Source organism: Anopheles cruzii, chromosome 2, assembly GCF_943734635.1.
Source record: "Anopheles cruzii chromosome 2, idAnoCruzAS_RS32_06, whole genome shotgun sequence".
NCBI lineage: Eukaryota > Metazoa > Arthropoda > Insecta > Diptera > Culicidae > Anopheles > Anopheles cruzii.
In genome coordinates this window covers 50,310,494-50,330,668 of record NC_069144.1, presented here as the reverse complement: position 1 = coordinate 50,330,668, position 20,175 = coordinate 50,310,494, and the positions used below count along the sequence as shown (strand labels likewise).

Sequence of the window (20,175 nt, the reverse complement as noted above, 5' to 3'; positions counted from 1 at the left end):
CCGAGCGTTCGATTCACATATTGTGTCACTGATTTTCTTATTGATAGATTCGGCAAACAGTTGCTACAGTCTCTGAGTAGTCTAAGGTGTAGAAACATTCTAATCCTTTCAAGGTCAACTACGACATTTAAATTGCCCACTGTCTGCTGTTCTCAATAAATGTGATCGTAACGGTGCACTGAGAATGGGGGAACGAAACCAGTGAGAAATCCTGCACACCTGCACGAGCACACGCTATGTCTGCGGGAGAAATCAAACGAAAAATTGATTTTCTCCAGCCAAGATAGAAAACACCTCGTCGATCATGCGCTCTGATAGTTTGCGATCTGGTCGCGAATGGACCTTAACCGTTTTCGAGTTGAACCTCTCTCACGCTATGATTACAATCGTTGGCAGCCGTCGTGAACGTTTTGTCTTGTTCCTTCGCAGGAGAGCAGGATTGTAAAATCCTTCAATTTGAAACACTCACTAAAGCATGCAGCGACTCTAATAGCCGTTAAATGGTTGCCGCACACCACCCAGGACCGCCGACGCAGTCATATTCAAATCAAACAGGCCCCAGGCAAAAATTGCGCCATTATTGTCGCACCATATCGCTATGTTGTCCAAGCGAGCAAACACAAAACATCCAAGTTCACTGAAGCATCGCAGCACAGGGCTGCGGCTGCGCGACCAGCTTTGCGTTCGAGCGTTTCGAAGGACCAACGAAAAAAAGGCAGAAGAGTCGCCGAAAGAAAGGCGAAAAGCAGAAGAGACGACGGTGCTAATAAACTTGAATAGTTCACTGCGCGTGGGTTACACAAGCGTGTGCGCGCGGGGGTTATTCGCCTGGCCGGCCGCGCAAGTCTTTCGAACGATCGGTGCTCACGCACTCACCACCTGTTTCCGTGGGTACCACGAACGATCGGCGGTCCGCGAATCCACACGCGGTTGCATGCGTCAACCTACCAACCATGCAGAGCCAGGTTCCAGGCATGGAGAAACGAGTTCCCGGGCCCGCCCGACAGCATCTCATTCACAGCTTCTCAGCCGGGCGCGAACCGTGGCGGTGGCCCGTTTCAAAAGAGGCATAAGAAAAAAACAGGAATCTCAATCCCTTCGCGTCTGGCAGTGTTGGTGTTGACCTCAAAATGGAATGAAAATATAAGAAAGAAGAGAGGCCAGAAAAAGAGCACCGCCCGGAGAAACGCAAAACACACTACATGCTCTCGCGCGCGCTGGCCAGCGCATGCTATGCATGAAAAATTCGAAAGTGGTAAACTGGTTATACGAAGAATTCGATAACGAAAGAGATGATGGGATGCCGTCGTCATACTCGTCGTAGCAGTCGCCGCCACCGTGTTTCTTGGGGCATGGATTTCGATTGGAATGCCAGATCATTGGTGGCGGACTGCTGATGATGTGTTCCGACGGTTTCCGAGGGCGCACAGCAGTATGTCCATCGCGCTGGTGCTCAACGCTTTCTTTTCACACGCAACTCTGCCCCGGGACTTTCGGAGTGCGTACGGGAAACATTAAATCATGCACATCCTAGGCGAGCTTCCCTTCACTACGGCTCGTTACGACAGTCCATTATCACATGGGAGCTATCACGGGCTCACGAACCCATCAATATCTTACATTTAGAAACACGACACACAGTTCACAGCGACCGAGCGAGGTACAGCAGCTCTCCAGGCGTTTCACGACGTTACTAGGCCACCCAGAATTCCAGCCAGAACCCGTTACACGGTCGAACCAGAGCCAATCAACCGCCAGAAACTGCTGCTGCGCTCAATGTTGGGTAAAACGGATTCTCTGCACGCGCCACTGGTGGTAGTGGTCACTCCGGGCACGAAGAGATCACGATTACCGTAAGATGGCCGTTAGATCTCACACTCCGGCAGCTTCAGCTAACAGCAACCCGCACACGCGAACCGTTCTGCTCTACACCGAATACGCTACTGAGGTCCATGGGACAGGCAAGGGCAACAGCGAGCCACAAGATGCGAACGAACTGTGGGTGAGTGAAGAAAAACACTCTCCGAAGAGATACCATCGCCTCGCCGTCATTCATGCGCCATCAACCTGAACCTGATCGACGGCTCGCAAGTGCGATCGTGTGAACACACACGCGCACAGCGAAACCTCTGGCTGCGATCGCCGTTTGCATGTAGTGGTTTCTTAGGTCAGTTCCGCACTGCGCGAGGGATGTTGTTTCGAGGGCGAGGGCGGCTACGGGCTCGGGGCCAAAACATTGTTTTGGAAGTGTGTATTAAGGGCAGAAAAGAGATTATGTAGGCGCGAGCATGTTGGGCGGATTGTTTTTACCCCCAGTCGCCCCCTCGCTTCGCGGAATTCAACACTGCTACTTACAGTTGCCAAGAAATTCAATTTTTTACTGACGAAAGATCAAATAGAATTTAAATACATGAACGAAGTCACACATTTGTTATAAGAAAACTTATGATCTAAAAGGAAAAAAACAACCGAGTAACAAATAGTAACCGGTTATTATACCATGCGGACGTCCAGCATCTCTTCGCCTTCCAATTCTAGTTCTTCCGGTTTGCTGTCGGTGTTAACCAGTTCACCGTCGAAGTATAGCCTAATTTTCGCCGGTTCGCATTTCAGCTCTTCGGCACACTTGACCACCAGCACAGCCATCTTTTGCTGTTTGTTGATCTGCAGACGCAGCGGTTCCTTGCGCTTTTCCAGCTGCACCTTTAGTGTAATGAGGTTAGCTTCGGTCGTTTTTGCTGATGTTGCAGGGCCGGCCTTGGACAGTGTTGGAGCCTTTTCCTGAAGAATGCGTCCAGCTAAAACAGGTCCGATGGATTACATTTGCAAACCTTTTTGTGACGTTTCTGGGTTGCCACGGTTTACTCACAGATAAACTGGTACGTTTTATACCCGATTGTGTCGGGTGTATCGTTGGCATAGATGACGCGATCGTTCAGATTTAGCAGAATGCATTCTTTGTCGGCGCGTTCCCTTACTGCCAGTTGTGTGATGATGTCCATAAACTTCTGATGTTTACGGTGATTGAAGGTTTCGATATTTCCGCCCCATTTCACCTTAATTCGCATGTTGTAGTTTTCTGCCTCAAATGACTGATCCAGTTGAGAAATTGGTGCTGCAGTTTCTTCATCCGAATCCAAGGTTATCTGATGAGTTTTAACACCAAACTTGTACATTTACCAAAATAAACCACCCCTCATGAACCCTTTACTTACAACAGATTCAGTTGGTTTATCGATGGTTGACCCATTGAGCCTCAGGGAACGACGGCGCCGATTCGTCGCAACTGCGGGAGGATCATCTTCGTCTAATATTATCTATTGAGGAAGAAAAAAGATTAATAACACCGGACAAGCAAAACATGTTTTCCAACACTTCCTGTCCTTACCACGGCTGTCGGAGGTCCCACGTTAAGGTTTGGCCGTGTACGGCCCCTGCCACGCGTTGCAGTGGTGGGTGCTTCTGCCTGATGCATGCTTTTGGCTTCAACAAATAATGTATCCAGGTTTTCTGCAACCGTTTTCAATTTTTCCCTAAAAACTGCTATCTCAGTGACAGCCACCGGATGTTTTGTTTTGTAGGACTGATGAATATCACCGAAGGACCGCTTAGTTTTATAGTAAAACGCTGAAATCAGCAATATTATGCATGCTTTCAGCTCGGGTCTGTACTGGCAAGAAGTAACTCTACACTTACAATACTTTTTCCTGAGGTTCTTTCCCACCTGGGGATCCGGATTACAGCACGCAAAGTCATACTTACTAATCAATTCTTGCATATCTTCTACAATGAGAAAAACAACAAAATCAGTTAGTCGAATGATGTTAAACATTTGTACAGTTTACCAACATACCATGTAAACTTATGCCTTCCGTTAGGTCTATGGAATCAGGCTGGTCTGTGTTGCATTCCAACGTTGCGTCGCAGGCAATAGTTTTTCCCCTTTGATCGGCATTTGTAGTAGCTTTTGATGTGCTTTCCTTTGATAGAGCCATATTTCTTTTACCACGTTTATGATTTTTATTTTTTATGCCTCTTTGAAATCTAGCATTTTGGCGCTCTAGTTCCGCAAGTTCAGCTGCGTCAAAACCATTGTTATCATCAGCTACAGGAAAACGAAATGTTGATTTATGTTCACATAACGTTAGATTTACTTACTTGCTAGGTAGTTATCAAGATTGCCAAAAATATTATGCTTAGAGGCCATTTTAAACAGCAACAAACCACTCGGAACAACAGGAAGATTCAAGTAATTAATTGTTTGGCTGCCGGCAAACAAAATCCCCGCTCACTACCAGCAGTTTTTCTGACAGTTTGTTTGACGTGCTATAATTTTATAGCATAGGCTTTTGATTTTATTGGAAACGGAGTTCGAAAAGACGGTAAAATTTTGGTCGACTATTACGATGTAAGTTTCCTTTATTTAATCATACAGACAATATAAGGTCATCGAAACTGGAGGATATTTTTTGCTTGCAGTACGGACAGTTTCCGATCGATACAGTGAAAAATTGTTTGCTTTCCTTCTGTGAACAGAACCACTGTAAATAAAAGCAGATTTCCATTACCATGAAACTTTATTCAGAAAGACCACTCACCTCTTTTAGGCAGGACACATGGAAAATAAGTGAACATTTTTCATTGTCGCACGAAATGAACGGAATGCGATTGTCCGAATCCTTGTAGACCATACAAATACCACAGGCGTCGTCTCCGTCCTCGCTCCGCTCCGCTCCAGCGAGTTGCATCGGTCGTATGGGAAAAGAAATGATGTCGAATATTCTGACCAAATTCGTATAAACACGACTTTCTGTGTCCCATTCTTCTTGCTTTTCATTGTACTTTTCTCGTAATTTAGACACAAGTCTCGTGGGTCCAATGAATGTGATGTCTATCGACGAAGGCTGGAGCGGATGCAGTACAATTTTAAGGAACACCTTTTGATCGTACTTGAAAATTCGCCACGAAGTCCTTGTGTCAATATGAATGGGGTAAACGACGTAGCAGAGTTCATCAATCATGCTGAGATTGTTGTAGAACTCTTTTAATTGATCGAGCACATCCACAAAAATTTGCATCTGCCGTTCTAGCGTTGCCTGGCGTGTGAACGCTTCGGTGATGACAAGATCCGGCAGAGTGTGCTGCACAATCTTAAATTGCCCGTTCGAGGTGTGGCTGAGGGAGATTGAATGCTTTTTCCAATTTCGTAAATTGCTAATTTCTACGATATTGAAGCTACCGTTGAACGTAACATCACATTGGTACCGCTCTTGGACTGATAGCAAGTCAAATGCAATATCGGTTAAAGCGCCCGATTCTTTTTGATCTTGATTCTCAATGTGTCGTTGATCCAGCGCATTCAGTATGCTGGTTACGAAGGCTTCGACGTCACAGATGGAAACTTGATCAGAACTGAGCGGTATCGGTGTGGATCCACAAAAAACGGCTGTTCTGTTGTTTCTGGTGCTAGGAAATTGTGGAAAATAAAAACGAAAATGGTATGCCTGCGAAAGCAGCCCGGATTAATACAAAAAGTTTAGTTTCAAACTAGTTGTCCGCTTACCTGTTTGTAGAGCCCAGTGAAGTAATACGGGTTTAGTTGCACTAGAAAGGGGAATTTTCGTAAAAAGTTTTCCATTTCTCAGCACCGCTAGAAAATGTTGAATGTTTTGTTTACGTTTCGCGTCTTCGAAAATGGTTTCCCTCACGCGTATCGAAATTCGAAACCGGCTGTGCCGCCGTTTTTTGACATAAGAAAAGCAGAGAAAAAAACCACTGCGTTTACTCAGCGATAACGAGCCGTCAAAGACTGCGGCAGAGTTTGGGTTGCTCAATTGAGAAAATCGAAGTAAAACATGGATACGAAAGAGGTGACGATCATTATCAAGTGGAGCGGAAAGGAATATCCTATCGAGGATCTGACCGAGCATGACACCGTCGCTGTGCTGAGGCATGAAATTTGCAAAAAAACACAGGTCCGGCCGGAGCGTCAAAAGCTGCTAAATTTGAAGCACAAAGGTGAGTACCTAACCAAATAACTGTGATGTATGCCAAACACTGAAAATCCCCTATTATATTTATCAACAGGGAAGCCTGTAACGGATGATATAAGACTTGGCGTTTTGGAACTGAAGCCGAATTTTAAAGTGATGATGGTAAGTAAAATGTTCTTTCCTCACAGCATGTTTTGATCTGTCCGATCGGATGCTAGGTTGGATCGTTGGAGTGCGACATTATGGAGGCTTCATCGCGGCCTACCGACATTGGAAGCGTTGTAAACGACCTCGATAAAGAAGAGGACGATAACGTGCCGCTGGAGAACAAGGAGATCTACCTGACAAAAATAAACAAGCGCATTAAGGAATACACCATCAAGGAGCTAAATCCGCCGCGCGAAGGCAAAAAGCTACTAGTGCTGGACATCGATTACACAATATTCGACCACCGTTCTGTAGCCGAAAACGGTTCGTAGATATCGGCTGACCTGTTCGAATGGGAGAACCACTAATTGCCAACTTTTCCGATAGGAGCTGAATTGATGCGCCCGTATCTACATGAATTCCTGGCGGCGGCTTACCAGGACTACGATATTGCTATTTGGTCGGCCACTTCAATGCGCTGGATAGTGGAAAAGATGAAACTGCTTGGCGTAACCGATGAGACGCGGGATTACAAGCTGGTTTTTATGTTGGATGATGCGGCCATGATCACTGTTTTGTGCCCGCTGCGTGGCGTAATTGAGGTGAAACCGCTGGGTGTAATTTGGGGCAAATACACCCAATACTCGTCGAAGAACACGATCATGTTCGATGATCTGCGACGAAACTTTCTGATGAATCCAAAGTCCGGTCTGCGCATCAAACCGTTCTCGGAGGCGCACCTGAATCGTCACAAGGATAAGGAGCTGCTGAAGCTGGCCAAGTATCTGAAAGCAATCGCGGAAAACTGTGATGACTTCGACATACTGAATCATCGGCGATGGGAGGATTATCTATTGAAGAAACGCTCTAGTTAAATCTCTGCTGTAATGATGTTGCACAAAGTCTATTAAAACAAATAGCTGTAAGATTGAATGCTTCTATGATAATAACACTATTAATATGGCAGATTACACGTTTTGTTACGTTGAAAGTTGAGAAAAAAGCCCTTCTTTCCCTGGCATCCCAACATCCGTGACACGAACCAAACATTGGTGTGCGTTTTCGAGATTACATTTGACAACAGATTGGTTTTTGTTGGCGTGTGTGTGTGAGAGCGGCGGTGTGGCGTTGAAAACAAAACGTCAGAAGGACCATTTGATTTGTTGAAATAATAGTTTGTACGGAAAAGAGGAGATTTCGAGTTTTCCACTTCTTTCCTTTGAGTAGAAAAACAGAGGAAAGCTCCGATCCACTATTTCTGCATTGCCCTATGTTCGGTGTCCTGATACGAGTTTGAGTTTGCACATGGCCGGCTGAAGTTGAATATTAACAGACATCACTGACGATAGCTTCGAAAGTCCTCGGCACACCAACCAGCCCTAACATGGAGCGGTTTTCGATAAGTATTCTGCATCAACAAATCTACAACATTTGCCGGCTTTGCGGTGTAGATCATCCAAATAAGCGGCCGATACTGGAAGACGACGACGACGTGATTCTTATTGACGAGGAAGAGCCCACGCTGGCCAAAAAAATCGAGGAATGTGTAGGTCTACAGGTTCACAAAAATGATCAAATGCCACAATATATTTGCTTGTTGTGTATGGATAAAGTAAACGACTTCTACGAGTATCGTTCAATGTGTGCCGCGACGAATGTACAGACTCGCAATATCCTGCACCTGCCACTGGTGGATCCTTCCACAACACTGGTTTGTCTACTGAAATGATTCCTAATCGCATGGCTATGCTTATGGTCCAATATTTTTGATACATTGTTCTTTTGCCTATTTGTTTTTGCAGATTAAAATGGAAAACCCCATCAAAATTGAAGAACCTTCACCGGTAGAAGTAAAACTACAGGTGCCATCGCAATCAAGAACCGGACAGAAACGGACCACTAGACAGTCTGGTGCCACAAGTGTTGCTGATACGAGCAGAGCTTGCAAAGAAGAGGGCGGAGTGTCCGTTAATGAACGACATGAACAAGTATCGACAGAGAAACGGCTCAAGGTGGAGTTCGCTTGCGATTACTGCAAGAAGGTGTACGACTCGAGCGAGGAACTTGACCGGCACCTTCTCGTAAAGCATGCGCCATCGATACACAAGTTTGGCTGCACTGCTTGTACGGAGACCTTTGCTGCTGCCAAGGATTTGAAAAATCACCATCTCTGGCACAAGTTGTCCCGCACACAGTACCGTTGTTTCCGATGTTCGAAGAAATTCGCCCGACACGTATCGCTGACAAAGTGAGTAATGCGTTCTGTATTCCTTTTTGTGTGTTAAGACAATTGCTGATTTATTGTAATTTGCTTCTTGTCTTGTTTGGTCGTTTATCTCCATCGCAGGCACATTGAAACTAATGGGTGCGGTCGTCCGTACGGGAAAGTGTACGATGTATTAGTTCCTGATATGCGTTGTCAACTCTGCAATAAGGTGTTCAAGACTCGTAATCTGTTTCATTGGCATTCATGCTTTCTACGTGCCCGGGCTTCGTGCCCAAAGTGCGGCAAATATTTCGTGAAGAAAAGCGCGCTCGTGCGCCACTATGTAGTGTACTGTAAGGGCCAGTTGCTGATCGCGGAACCTATTCCTGTGCTCGAGAGTGTCAAAAAGGAAGATGCGTTACCGAATGGGCTGAGGGAACCCAACGCAGGGGAAGGAAAGCGTCTGAGAGGCCGTCCATCGCTAAGGGATAATATCCCGAAGAGCGAAGGGAATCTACAGTGTGAGGAAGATAGAGAGTTGCCCTATCCTCCGCCGCTCGAGCTTACGCTAACCGTCAAAACGGAAAGTAGCGTAGAACCAGTGATTCCTAGCGATTCCCCAGCAGCTCAACAGGCTGCTTCACTCACGAAAGCGGAAGCAGAGGATGCAGAGCAATCATCCGTGAATACAGCGATTGAACCGATTGCGGCTACTAAAAAGCGCAGGCAGGCCAGCTACCGGACCCGAGCCGAAAACGATGTGGTGGAGCGAAATGCCATCCAGAAACCGATGGTAGTATTCTCTATGTCGAATATAAAACAGGAACAGTTTACAGCAACTGCCGAAGAATCGGAACGCTTACGATCAGATGATTCTCTGGGTGATAAAGAAAAGGAGTCAGAGAGGGGAAATGATAGTGTTCCACCAGTGAATGCATCTGAGTCAAGTCAGGATGAAACCAATGACAGCAATGATGGTCACGGCGATGGATTTGGTGATTTTTGCGACGACGATGTCCATAGTGATGCTGATGACAATCAGCAGCGACAAGAACAAGGCAATGGTGCAGCTATTTCAGCCCCAGAGTCCTCTACGGAGGGCACATATCGTGTTCTATTTCCACGCGCTTGTCACGAAGATAGTACCCAGTGTGAACAACGACAGTCGATGGTGCAGGAGCTGTTGCAAATCAAGCAAGAGCCTACGACTTTCGACGACGGGGAAGATCTGCCTCGCGTAAGCCAACCTACAACGAGCGTTTGTATTAAGCAGGAACCTCTTGACGGCACACACGATAGCGATCGGCGACCATCGAACCAAACAAAATCGATCGTACAACAACCTCTTCGGATGAAGATCAAGAAAGAGAAAGGCTTGTTTAATGCGACAGTCTTGGATGAAACCGTGTCGATAGACAATGCAACTCCAACGTTATCGCTAAATCACATCTCACACTCCGAAACAGGAGCAGTAGAGCACAAAAAAAAGAAGGCGAAACGAAGTCAACATGGCAAGGTTAAGAGTAGGGAAGTTGCTAGCAAAAAACACAGAGAGGAACCGGTTCGCATAAAACAAGAGATACTCGATCCGGAGCACGATCATGCAATGGAAAGGGAGCAGTGCCAAGATTTAGAACGTAATCCAATCGATGGTGTTGGTATTGTTAACGTTAAGCAAGAACCAGTCGATACTGAGTGGAGCAGCCGACCGATTAAGAGTGAATTTCCGACTTACGATCCGTATTATGCTGCCGAGTGTCCGGCGGAACAGATAGCGCCGTTTGACGGGATGCGTATCAAGATGGAACACGCGTTGAGCGGTGTACGCGAGGCGGAGTTTCATGAAGAACCATTCAGTCGCTTTTCTGCGGTGGAGTGTGCAAGGGAGATTGAGTCAGGAAGTTCTCGTTTGACTATTGGCAGTAATGCACAAGGCCGTAAAGCAAGTAAGATTAAAACGAGCAAGATGATCAATCCGTTCGCGTTGATGCGACAAAAGGTGACAATGCAACAGGTAGTGAACGAGTGTGACGACGACGCGTCTCCAAATGCGAATAACGCAGGACATAACGACGGTTCACTAGCGAGTAGCATTGGCACTGTAGTGGTGGCTACAGTTTTGCCCATAATTTCTCAGGTGGCTTCAATAGAACGGGCGGATTTCACGGTGGAACACTTAACAACTGAGGGACGTGAAAATGTGAAACGAAATGAATCTTCGCTGGAAGAAGAAAATGTACTTGACAAAACCGGTCTAGGTGTCGTGTGTACAAGAGACGACGTTGAAGGGGAGCAGAATGATGTTCCACCACTAAATAACGACGACAAAGAGAAAGTCGCCGGATCTTCGTCGTTGCCCGTAATTTCTCATGTGACCTCAATGAATCCAGCAGAGCATTTTAAGATAACACCACCGACCATCGGAGAATGCAAGGAGACGGAAGCAAGTAGCAACCAATTGGAAAATTTCACTCCCAAAATCCATTCTGACACCCATCACCAGATTGACGAGACAAAAGCTGACGACGAGTCGACTAATGATAAAAAAAGAGATTCAAATGAAAACAATCCCCGTGCTAACGAAAATCACAATACAAATAGCCATGCACGCGACGGACAGGCAACGGATGATGACAATCGCATTGGTGCAACGATTGTCACAGATAACAAAATTGAAGAACGAGTCGATAACGAGGTAATGGGAAACGAAACGGCAGAGACAGTACAACTTTCAGCAGCAACTCCAGAGTACCAAGAGAAAGAACATAAGGCAACAGATGGCCTGCCATCATCCACGGTATGCGATGTAAGTTTACCCAACTTAGCTGAAGAAGCTAAAGAGGGCCAATCTACGTTCAAATCTCTAACGGATACCGAAGGCGAGTTATGTTTAGAACGAGAAACGTTGAAGAGCGTAGTAGCCGTTTCTCCGAGTAAAACGGAAAAGCTGTTATGCTCGAAGGAACAGCCGCCGCCTGTGGATGATAGTGAAATGTGCACCTCAAATCCTTCTCCTGAACAGCCGCCGGCGGTGTCCAATAACATATAAGGTCATGTAAAGTTATAAATGTGCATCAGCTTGCACCGACAATAGAATTAAAAATCAAGGAGCAGGCTTTTTTGCAATAGATTTGTGAAAAAAATCCTGTAGTAAAACAGCCCACGATTTGATGAAACAGTCATTGATGTTTGCTTTTGTAGAAACGCTAACAAGGTGTTTTAATTTCGTGAAGACCTTGGTACAGCAAGCATGTGAAGTAGGCCTTCGTGACTCTATGCTATGTAAATAATGGTGCAATACTTTAAGTTACTTTTTTCGTAGTATGTGGCAAAAGTTGCATTCACAATTTGTCTCGATCTATCATATGAATAAAACTAGAGTAAAATATCAACACTTTTACTTTATGCAAAATATTCAGTTCAAATATTCATAAGTGTACAGAAACTTGCAGCATGAGTGTAACGAAGACAAACACTATTGGTTTCCACGGGCAACGAGTTTGTTGACAGAACGTAGCGTACTTCGGAGTGTAAAGAATGATCAGCCGAGAGGATATCATCGCCCTAGAGGCGCGTTGCTTAGAGCAAATCCGAGAGGATGCCCTATACTCGCTGCGGAACGACGCCAAACTGCGGGCGGTGCGGACGTCGAAGAATTATGACGAATTCAAGTATGTTCCTATCTACTTCCATCTTTAAGGCGAACCGAACGTAATCAATTACTTATGTGTTTGCAGAAATATTGTCGATTCGGCGCACTTGACACCACTGACCGCGGGTGATAAAAGCAATGCGAAAACCAAGCACCGCCTTTGGAACAGCTCGTCACGATTGTAACGATATTAACTTATTTAATAAATCCCAAAAAATAGAACTGTAAGCACTGCGTAAATCATGTTAGTCTAAGGTGAAGATTCTTTTGGAAATATCCTCCACCAACCAGTCGATGGCCTCCACCAGTTTGCCTCCGGTGACGGCGCTGACGCTTTGAATTGACCAATGGTGGGTTTCTATTTTATCCAGCTGTAGAATGTCTTTGATTTCGTTAGCCGTCAGTGCTCCCGGTAGGTCCTGTTTGTTCGCAAGCACCAGCAGTGTGGCCCCCGCCAACCGTTCCTCCTGCAGCAACACCATGAGCTCTTCTCGACACGACTCCATGCGCATTCGGTCGGTACTATCGACGACCCAGATGAGTCCGTCGGTACACTCGAAGTAGTTGCGCCAGTAAGAACGGAGCGACTTTTGACCTCCGACATCCCACATATTTAGCACGTAATCGTTGTAATGTAGGGTTTTGATGTTAAATCCAAGCGTGGGCGATATCTGGTCGATCGGTTCCCCATTGAAGCGCTTCAGGATGGTTGTTTTGCCCGCATTATCCAGTCCACTGAGAAAGATAACAACCGGAGGAAAAAGTAATGCTTTAGGTTTTGTTTTACAAAATTTTCGCTTCACTCTTACAGTAAAAGTATTCGCATTTCTTTTTCTTTTTGTTTCATTTTCTTGAGAATAGTTAAAAATCCCATGTTGGATGTGGAAGAACGAAAACAGTCACTGATTCGGATACGCAGTGTTTGTTTATGTTTGCCGGGAATGACAGCGGCCGTAATGGGTAGCGATGACACAATGGGTAGCGATGACACATTGGGTAGCAATTTTGAATTTGATAAAATGCCGTTAGGTACAATTTTCAGATTCAATTCTTCTTATGGTTAGTACATCGCCCGTTAGTATATGACAATTTAATTGAAGCTATGTTCGATTTTCCCTCGTTATTGTAGCGCGTGCTATGCTTTAGTATAAAGACTGTCCGTGACCTGTGATTTCAGCTTCGTCGGCCTTTCCGTTAAAGCATATATGAGGCGTATTGAGCGCTTTTTCGCGGGCAAACACAAAACAAATTTTTAATATTTTTTTTTGCAACTACCATCAACGTTGTCGGAAAACTGTGATGGAAAATCGATAGCACGAAGCTTTCATAGGAGCGAAAGCGCGTTTCCAGGTGCGGTAACCCAGGCGTAATTAGGTTCCTTTCAATGGATAGCATTCAATCAACTTTTGGTTTTCATTGATGCATTGTAAAATAAATATATAGTGAAATATTAATTAACCGACATCAATTCGTTATTTTCAGTGGTTTCTCGATTGGCGGTAAACGAGCGTCTGTTAATGGGTAAAATGGGTAAAATACGATAAAATGATTGATTCTGCAAGTTTCACGTTATTCATACCGGAGTTGAACGACATTTTTTAATGGATGTCCATGGTGTGAACAGAATTATTAAAAGGATTTCCATACCGTGAGGTGGCACAACTCAATTCCCGGCGTAACGGGCAACGCATCGATCCGCGCACGGAAGGAGTTGAATGTACATGCAATCAGCGGTACAATTCGTTTACTTGAAAGCGTTATTTGCATATCATTACAAATATTTTCCCGTGAACACTCAATCGTAGCTCGTGTACGGATCAGAAGATGTAACTGTTTGTGGAAGCGCTTTTGTTGGCTGTATCTTACATACTCCAGCCACGCAGCATTTTTTAGCCAGTTAATATGTGTTCATTGAGTAACACATTGTCGAAAGGATTGGAGGACTCCGGTTTTTTGATACATTATTAATTGGGCAAATATTTCTACGTTGAGTAAATTTGAATTCCCCGTCACTCGTGGAAGCGATATCGCTGGGCTATTGGGTGCTGTTCGTGCATTTGAACAAAATAGATTTATGCTGTGAATAGTTGAAAGGTTAGCAAGTTTATGCCACCTTTTTTAATTTGATGGGTATTTTTTGGTTAGTGAAACAAGTTCGCTTTGGTACGAAAAGTAACTGGTTGAAAGAGTCCTGGTTTCAACAGTGGAACAGCGTGTTTTGGGATTTCTACAGTTTCCTAGGCTATTTACAGCGTAAACTATCTTAATTCTATAGGCCACTGGGATCATTCAATTCCGATTAGTTCACAGTTTAACCTGCAGTAAATATGTGTCTTAAGCATCTGAAGTTCTCCGAAGGGCGCCGTTTTCCGAACAGCAATTAGTAGTAATGAAATTCTGTCTCTTTTTTGATCTATCTAAGTTTCTCTTTAATGAGATCAGAAAATGCTGATCGAGACCGATGGGAATATGATGCCCAAAAGTTGAGAGTAACATAATGTCTTGTTCCATTTTTTGAAATGCTTTTAAAACTTATGAAAGTGTTTCCGTTGCGTTAAGGTTATGCATTGGAAGTAAGGAAGGAAAAGTAAAAGTAGAAACATAAAATAAATGAAGTGATTGAGAACCGATTGATACGAAAATAATGAATGTCCTTCAGACAACCGCTGGCAATGGAATATTGCGAGGCTCTTTCAGGCCGCTTGCTTCAGTGAGAAAACGGACGTAGGCATTCGTAGTTTTCATTTAATTTTGTTGGACTTTTTGCCCCCGGCACTGCTTGACGCGTCGATGCTGTTTTTCACTTCACTTGGCCGTTTCTGTACTCGACCATCCGTTGGTGCTGCACTTGCTTTTTTCATCTTGAGTGTCTTGCTTTTTTCATCTTCATTCCGGGCTGTTCACAAAAACGGGATCCTGTTCACGGTCTTCTTCTATTTTCGCTTTCCTTTGAGCGATGGTGTTTCATTATTTTATTATGTTACGTTTCGTATCGGGTATGGTAGTTATAGTAGTTAGAGAGTTGGCTCACGTCATTAACGGTATTTAGGATAGTCGTGTCATTAGCAGTCTCGAGGAGAGTTATGTCATTAAGAGCATTCTACGTAGCTAAAGCATATTGTTCGAGACAATCTGATCTACTAGGACATCGAATAATGTGTCAAAGTATGTTAAGTTGCGGTGCTTAAAACGTCTAATATTGCCATTCAAACAGCAAACACCGATAAAATGTGCATAATGTTTGAGGTTTGAAACTGTAAATTGTTTTAATTAATTGAGGATTGGCGCCCTAACTGCAGATGATTTTATGTGTACATCATAAACATTCGAAATTAAGACGTTTTTGCATGCATATTGTGCCACTGGAAAACAGTGTAGAGTTGGAAGAGTGTGAGGAGTGCGAGGTTTATATTGAAAAAGAAATGTAGAAAACAAACCGCATCAGCTCAGAATGCCTGAATTTAACGATTTTGCCTTTCTTTCTGGTGAAATTTCCGTCTTGTTCTGCAAAAGGCAAAGTCAGACTAGTGAACAGCAAAGCAATAAAACAATATTACCACGGCTATTGAATCTTTGCCGGTGGCTAGATGGACAGGCAGCGGCACTTCCGGCCGAAGAAAATATTGGAAATATTATTTTCCGTTTTCAGCATCTGAGCAGTGCTCAACCGAATGACCATGTTTATCTGGCCTGTTCCTGTTTTTATGGGAAAACGAAATGTACGTCGCGCAAACATGCCCGAAATGGAATGGGTTTCGATTTTATTACCTTGAGGCGCTGAAGGGTGCTGTTTTGCATGTTCACCACCGCAAACGCAAAAAGAACGAGACTGTGAAATGCCCAACTGTCGAGTCCCGATTGATTGTTTTAATATTGCACTGCAATTGAGTAACTTACTGGGAGCATTGTTTCGAATTCAACTACAGAAAAAGAATGAATTGAATCAGTACCGATGTAATGTTTGAAATATGTTTCGGTAAAATTCCTCTAGGCTTTGCTCAAAACAAAGCAAACGCTGCCAATCCTACGCGAAATAAAGTGAAAGAAAAACTTACTGCAACCCCGAGAACAAGAAACCAGAAATAGAATTGTAGATCCAACCCACGGCTAAGGGAGCAGTAAAGCGACCAGCTCAAACCAATAATTCAATCCAATTCATCCAGCAATCAAGCATACAACACCCGCATCGTTAACGTTGGACGGCGACTAACAACATAGAAAAATGCATACGTGACCTGCATATCCGCACGACCTACGCAGTCCGGCCAAGCATTAAAACATCGCTGCAGCTCCGGCCCAGGATCGGACCTGAATGACAGATATTAAACCATCGTTTATTGACATTTGCTCGAAAAGGTTACTCCATCGAAAAGGTCCTACTTCCGAAGCGAATCGAGCCTTTGAAACTAAACCCGAGCAACTCTTAAAGGTATCTCACCTCCTAAAGAAAACACGTTTATGGATACAATATTCTGAATGAGAACATGAGCAGAGCTGACAGGATCACAACGGCAAGTAATAGTTATTAAATACACACTCGTTAACCACATCCATTATCGGAACGAACGGCGCACTATATCGTGAGGCACTCGTTTTTTCAAACGATTTACTTCATCAGATGGTCATAATGGAACCGAACCGGGCCCTGGGCTTTTTTCCGGTTGCCCTCCGCCAGTGGTCCCAATCAGTCTACCACGGTTACAGCAATTTCAATTCGCTAAAAAGCCACCTAATTTATGGTCCCGAAGGACACCAAATGAACTGAAAGGTTGCGAGCTGACAAGTAACAGCTAATCACTGCGTCGCAATGAATGTTAATTATGTGACGCTGTGCCGACACAACGTCTCGGAGGTGCGGTGCAAAGTAGACCTTTTCCGGTTGAGGTTAAACGGCTAATTAAATGGATACGCCAATTGCGCCAAAGTTTGTTGATTGCCATCTGTAGCAAGTTGTGGACGAGCGTTTGCTTGCCGCTTGCGGAATGTTCGCGGCGTACGCCGAAAGGCGCTTACTAAGCTGTCTAAATGAAATTAAGCGTATGTACGAAATAACAGAACTTTGCTAGTAAACAAAAACCACGGCTTTTCGACGTCGGTTGCATACACTCATCGACACTAATTTAATACACTCTATTTACATGTATAATTTGATGCAAGGCTAATAGTAAATGCTAACCACGCTAAGCCACGTAAGCTTCCGAAACCGGAAGCTTCCTGGAGTTGTTTGTTCTGTTGTGCAGCCACTGCGAAGGTTTAAAGTTTGACAGTGCTAGTAGTAGAATTGTGTTCGAATTACTCGCAGTACGTGCAACACCGTCTATTCATGATCACTTATTCATTTTTTTCCTGTACTGTTAACCAAAATGTTGAGCCATTTTTTTATTAAACTGATAACAAACACTTTCGACTTTGCATTGTGTTCGAGCCACGTGGCTTCGAAAGCTTCCATGCTCACGACCGACCATTGACCTTTGCATTGCCGCGAAGGAAAGTTCAGTTCTCGGATGGACTTTCCAGTTTATTCCGTCATTCATCATGTCTGTATTTTCACCAACTTCCCAGGCGGTGATTCTTATGTCTCACTTTACGGCCGGATGAAATATTGTGGGCATCAGTATTCCTCATGCTCTCGTCCGCGCTGCCTCGAGTGTTGCGGACGGGAAACAAAGTTCATCGTGTTTTAAATCGTTTCTGTCCTTCAATTCCTGCTGCATTATTTACACTGCCGAGCAAATGTGTCGTTGCATTAGTGCACTAAAGCTTCGTGTAGTAAATGCAGCAATACCACCTGAAGCGATCCGATCCGGGCCCGCGCGGGATTCGTTCTAGAATGACGAAGAAAGGTACCTTCTTTTACATCAGCTACAAATTGTGGATAGTTCGAACAAACTGCGATCATGCAGATGTTCTTTTTAACAAACCGCAAAAAGGATTGTTGCAAACTCACTGGAGCATTTCGAAACCATAACTCTTTCGGCCGGCACTGTACTTACGCCCAGTTTATGCGCTGCTCGCAATCAGTGCCATTTGACTGCATTGTCGTGTCGAAGTGAGCAAATTATTTCAAGTTTTTCCCCAGCGGCACTTTGGCAAACGGGCGAGCATTCGGGGGTTGGAAAAGATTCATTTTCTTTTGTAAATCGAACATTTGGGACCGCTCGTTGTTTATGTACTCTGGCTCTGGCAAGCAAATTGAATGAAGCAACAATGTGGATTGCTGCGAGGCGCCGGTGGAACCATTTGTTCCCTGCCCCAGATTTGATATCTTGTTTTATCACTCGCCTAAGGGCGCAAAACCTTTGCCCGGCTTTTTTGCGCACACCATTTTATGCCGTCTTTTGTCGGTGGAATCGTTGGGCAGAAAAAATGGGCCGACCCCATGCAAAGGACGCCCAATTGAAAGGATGAACTGTTGAATTAGAGATGACAGCAATATGCTTCGGCTGGAAGATAGGATTAGAAAATTAATTATGAAGCAGTTTAATCGGTTCACTCGGTTTCTTTCTAAGCCGTTCTACGATATTTTGCCGTTACACGCCACCAACAATAAATCGATCACGGGAACATCAAGGAAAAGCCAAAAAGCCAGTTCCGATCCCACTTAACATACTTTCGGCGAGTCTTTTGATATTTTTCTCTTTGTTCTCCTCGCACTGGTACGATGCAATGAACCGGAAAATAGAGCAAAGTAAAAACTCAAAAGCTATTAAGACCTACTTGAGAGCTTGGTGATGGTTCAAAGTACGACGAACCTGGCGATGCTCGGGATATCCTTCCTTTCAAGGAGCCTATTCATTCCTCAAAGAGTGACGGGAAAAGGTGTTTTAGATCTTCTTACAACAACATTACATGTTGTTCTACAGAGACTTTTATTTTCTAACTCTTGGTCCACCAGTGGCCCCGTTTGGTGGCAGCAGAATGGACAGCCGACACATCAGAGGGATTGCGCCTCTGGTGTCGTACTGCCGGTTCCGGTAGCCGGTACGAAATTGCTCTTCAGGATGTGAAGTTGCAACAGTTCGATAAAGGCTGAGTAAAGTTTCGCTTCGGTGGATTAATAAAGTTGTATCAAAATTGAACATTTTCAGCTTTATTGAGACTATGTCGGTGCTAGTGCAATAAGTAATCAATGCACTGTGGTTTAGTAGTAATTTGTACAATTTTATTTTATAGTATTTTATAAAAAAGAATAACGCAAAGGCCCCTTTGGGTATGAAAAAGGGTTGAGACTGAAACCGAATGCGCTCCACGGTCACGGCACAAACGATCGCCAACGGCACATGGTCCTAGGACCATAGGAAACAGCTGTTTTATTTATGTCACTCCAGTAAACGGATATCGTTTCGCTGCACGGTGTATTTGTCGAGCTTTGGAGTGGTAGTTTGGATCAAAATCACCAAAAACCCGGCGACGCCAGGACAACGCGCGTACAGTAAGTGCGCTGCAACGCTGCCGGCAGATGGAACATTCTAATATTATCTTTCTTCTGTTTGCGGTAGACACATTAGTTATGTTTATCTTATAATGCAAAGTGTGGAACATTGTGAGGAACAGACCCCGAGCTCTTCCGGGAAGGATAATTGCGGCAGCAGAAGGAAGTTGGCGAGCGCCACAAATCTCTTTTAGCGCCGTTGTAACCTACGGGTGGCAATGTTTGGATGCACCGGCGGCCGTGTTTGCAGGTGCAGGTTTGCTGGCCGCGAGTTTGGCTAGACATTATGGCACTGTGTGTAATTTCCTAGCCAGCACGGCCCGGCTTTCGCGTATGTGTGTCCGTTGTTTTTTGTTTGGTTATCCGGGTGCTCCGGAGCAAAAGCGTGAGAAAATAATATTTTCACGAAAACTGCACACAGCTGCAATATCCATTGACCTACATCGTTCTCCGGCGGAATGGAGTCACCAGATGTGGTAGTGGGACAGTAAATTTACTTTTATGGATTTGATTGAATGGCTCGGGGCGCCGGGCGCCAGAATAGTAAAATTTGGAAAAAAGAAACGTTCCGTTTGGTGGAGAGATAAATTAATGGCTGCTGGTTCTGGTTGCGGTTCCCACACACACACGTGAAACGGCCAGAACAATTTGAAATTCCAAACAATTGAAAACAAACGTGCGTTTCGGGTGAAATAAACCTTTCGCTTTCGCCAGTTATTGGGTTCCCGGATTTTGCCCGGTGACG

The 20,175-nt window shown here is 44.6% G+C and overlaps 5 protein-coding genes across 5 annotated transcripts; 2 read left to right on the top strand and 3 right to left on the bottom strand.

Moving 5' to 3' along the window:
• Positions 1-2,493: 2,493 nt before the first annotated feature.
• On the bottom strand, positions 2,494-4,194 carry LOC128267881 (uncharacterized protein CG4449). Its single transcript, XM_053004830.1, has 7 exons — positions 4,159-4,194; positions 3,854-4,105; positions 3,697-3,783; positions 3,389-3,627; positions 3,216-3,317; positions 2,870-3,146; positions 2,494-2,798 (listed from the first exon to the last, which is right to left on the bottom strand). Exons 2-7 carry the CDS (start codon positions 3,993-3,995, stop codon positions 2,494-2,496), a joined length of 1,152 nt encoding a protein of 383 aa, XP_052860790.1. The 5' UTR covers positions 3,996-4,105; positions 4,159-4,194.
• A 233-nt stretch (positions 4,195-4,427) lies between these two features.
• Positions 4,428-5,638, bottom strand: LOC128266895 (E3 ubiquitin-protein ligase FANCL). The gene is made up of 3 exons (XM_053003683.1): positions 5,564-5,638; positions 4,599-5,504; positions 4,428-4,526 (listed from the first exon to the last, which is right to left on the bottom strand). Exons 1-3 carry the CDS (start codon positions 5,636-5,638, stop codon positions 4,428-4,430), a joined length of 1,080 nt encoding a protein of 359 aa, XP_052859643.1.
• Positions 5,639-5,796: 158 nt separating this feature from the next.
• Positions 5,797-7,038, top strand: LOC128278087 (ubiquitin-like domain-containing CTD phosphatase 1). Its single transcript, XM_053016742.1, has 4 exons — positions 5,797-6,018; positions 6,088-6,155; positions 6,212-6,464; positions 6,528-7,038. Exons 1-4 carry the CDS (start codon positions 5,856-5,858, stop codon positions 7,013-7,015), a joined length of 972 nt encoding a protein of 323 aa, XP_052872702.1. The 5' UTR covers positions 5,797-5,855; the 3' UTR covers positions 7,016-7,038.
• A 4,784-nt stretch (positions 7,039-11,822) lies between these two features.
• Positions 11,823-12,875, bottom strand: LOC128278214 (ADP-ribosylation factor-like protein 2). Its single transcript, XM_053016891.1, has 2 exons — positions 12,808-12,875; positions 11,823-12,733 (listed from the first exon to the last, which is right to left on the bottom strand). The coding sequence occupies exons 1-2, from the start codon at positions 12,870-12,872 to the stop codon at positions 12,244-12,246; spliced, it is 555 nt and encodes a 184-aa protein (XP_052872851.1). The 5' UTR covers positions 12,873-12,875; the 3' UTR covers positions 11,823-12,243.
• On the top strand, positions 11,884-12,183 carry LOC128266893 (coiled-coil domain-containing protein 103). Its single transcript, XM_053003682.1, has 2 exons — positions 11,884-12,017; positions 12,084-12,183. Exons 1-2 carry the CDS (start codon positions 11,884-11,886, stop codon positions 12,181-12,183), a joined length of 234 nt encoding a protein of 77 aa, XP_052859642.1.
• Positions 12,876-20,175: the final 7,300 nt, after the last annotated feature.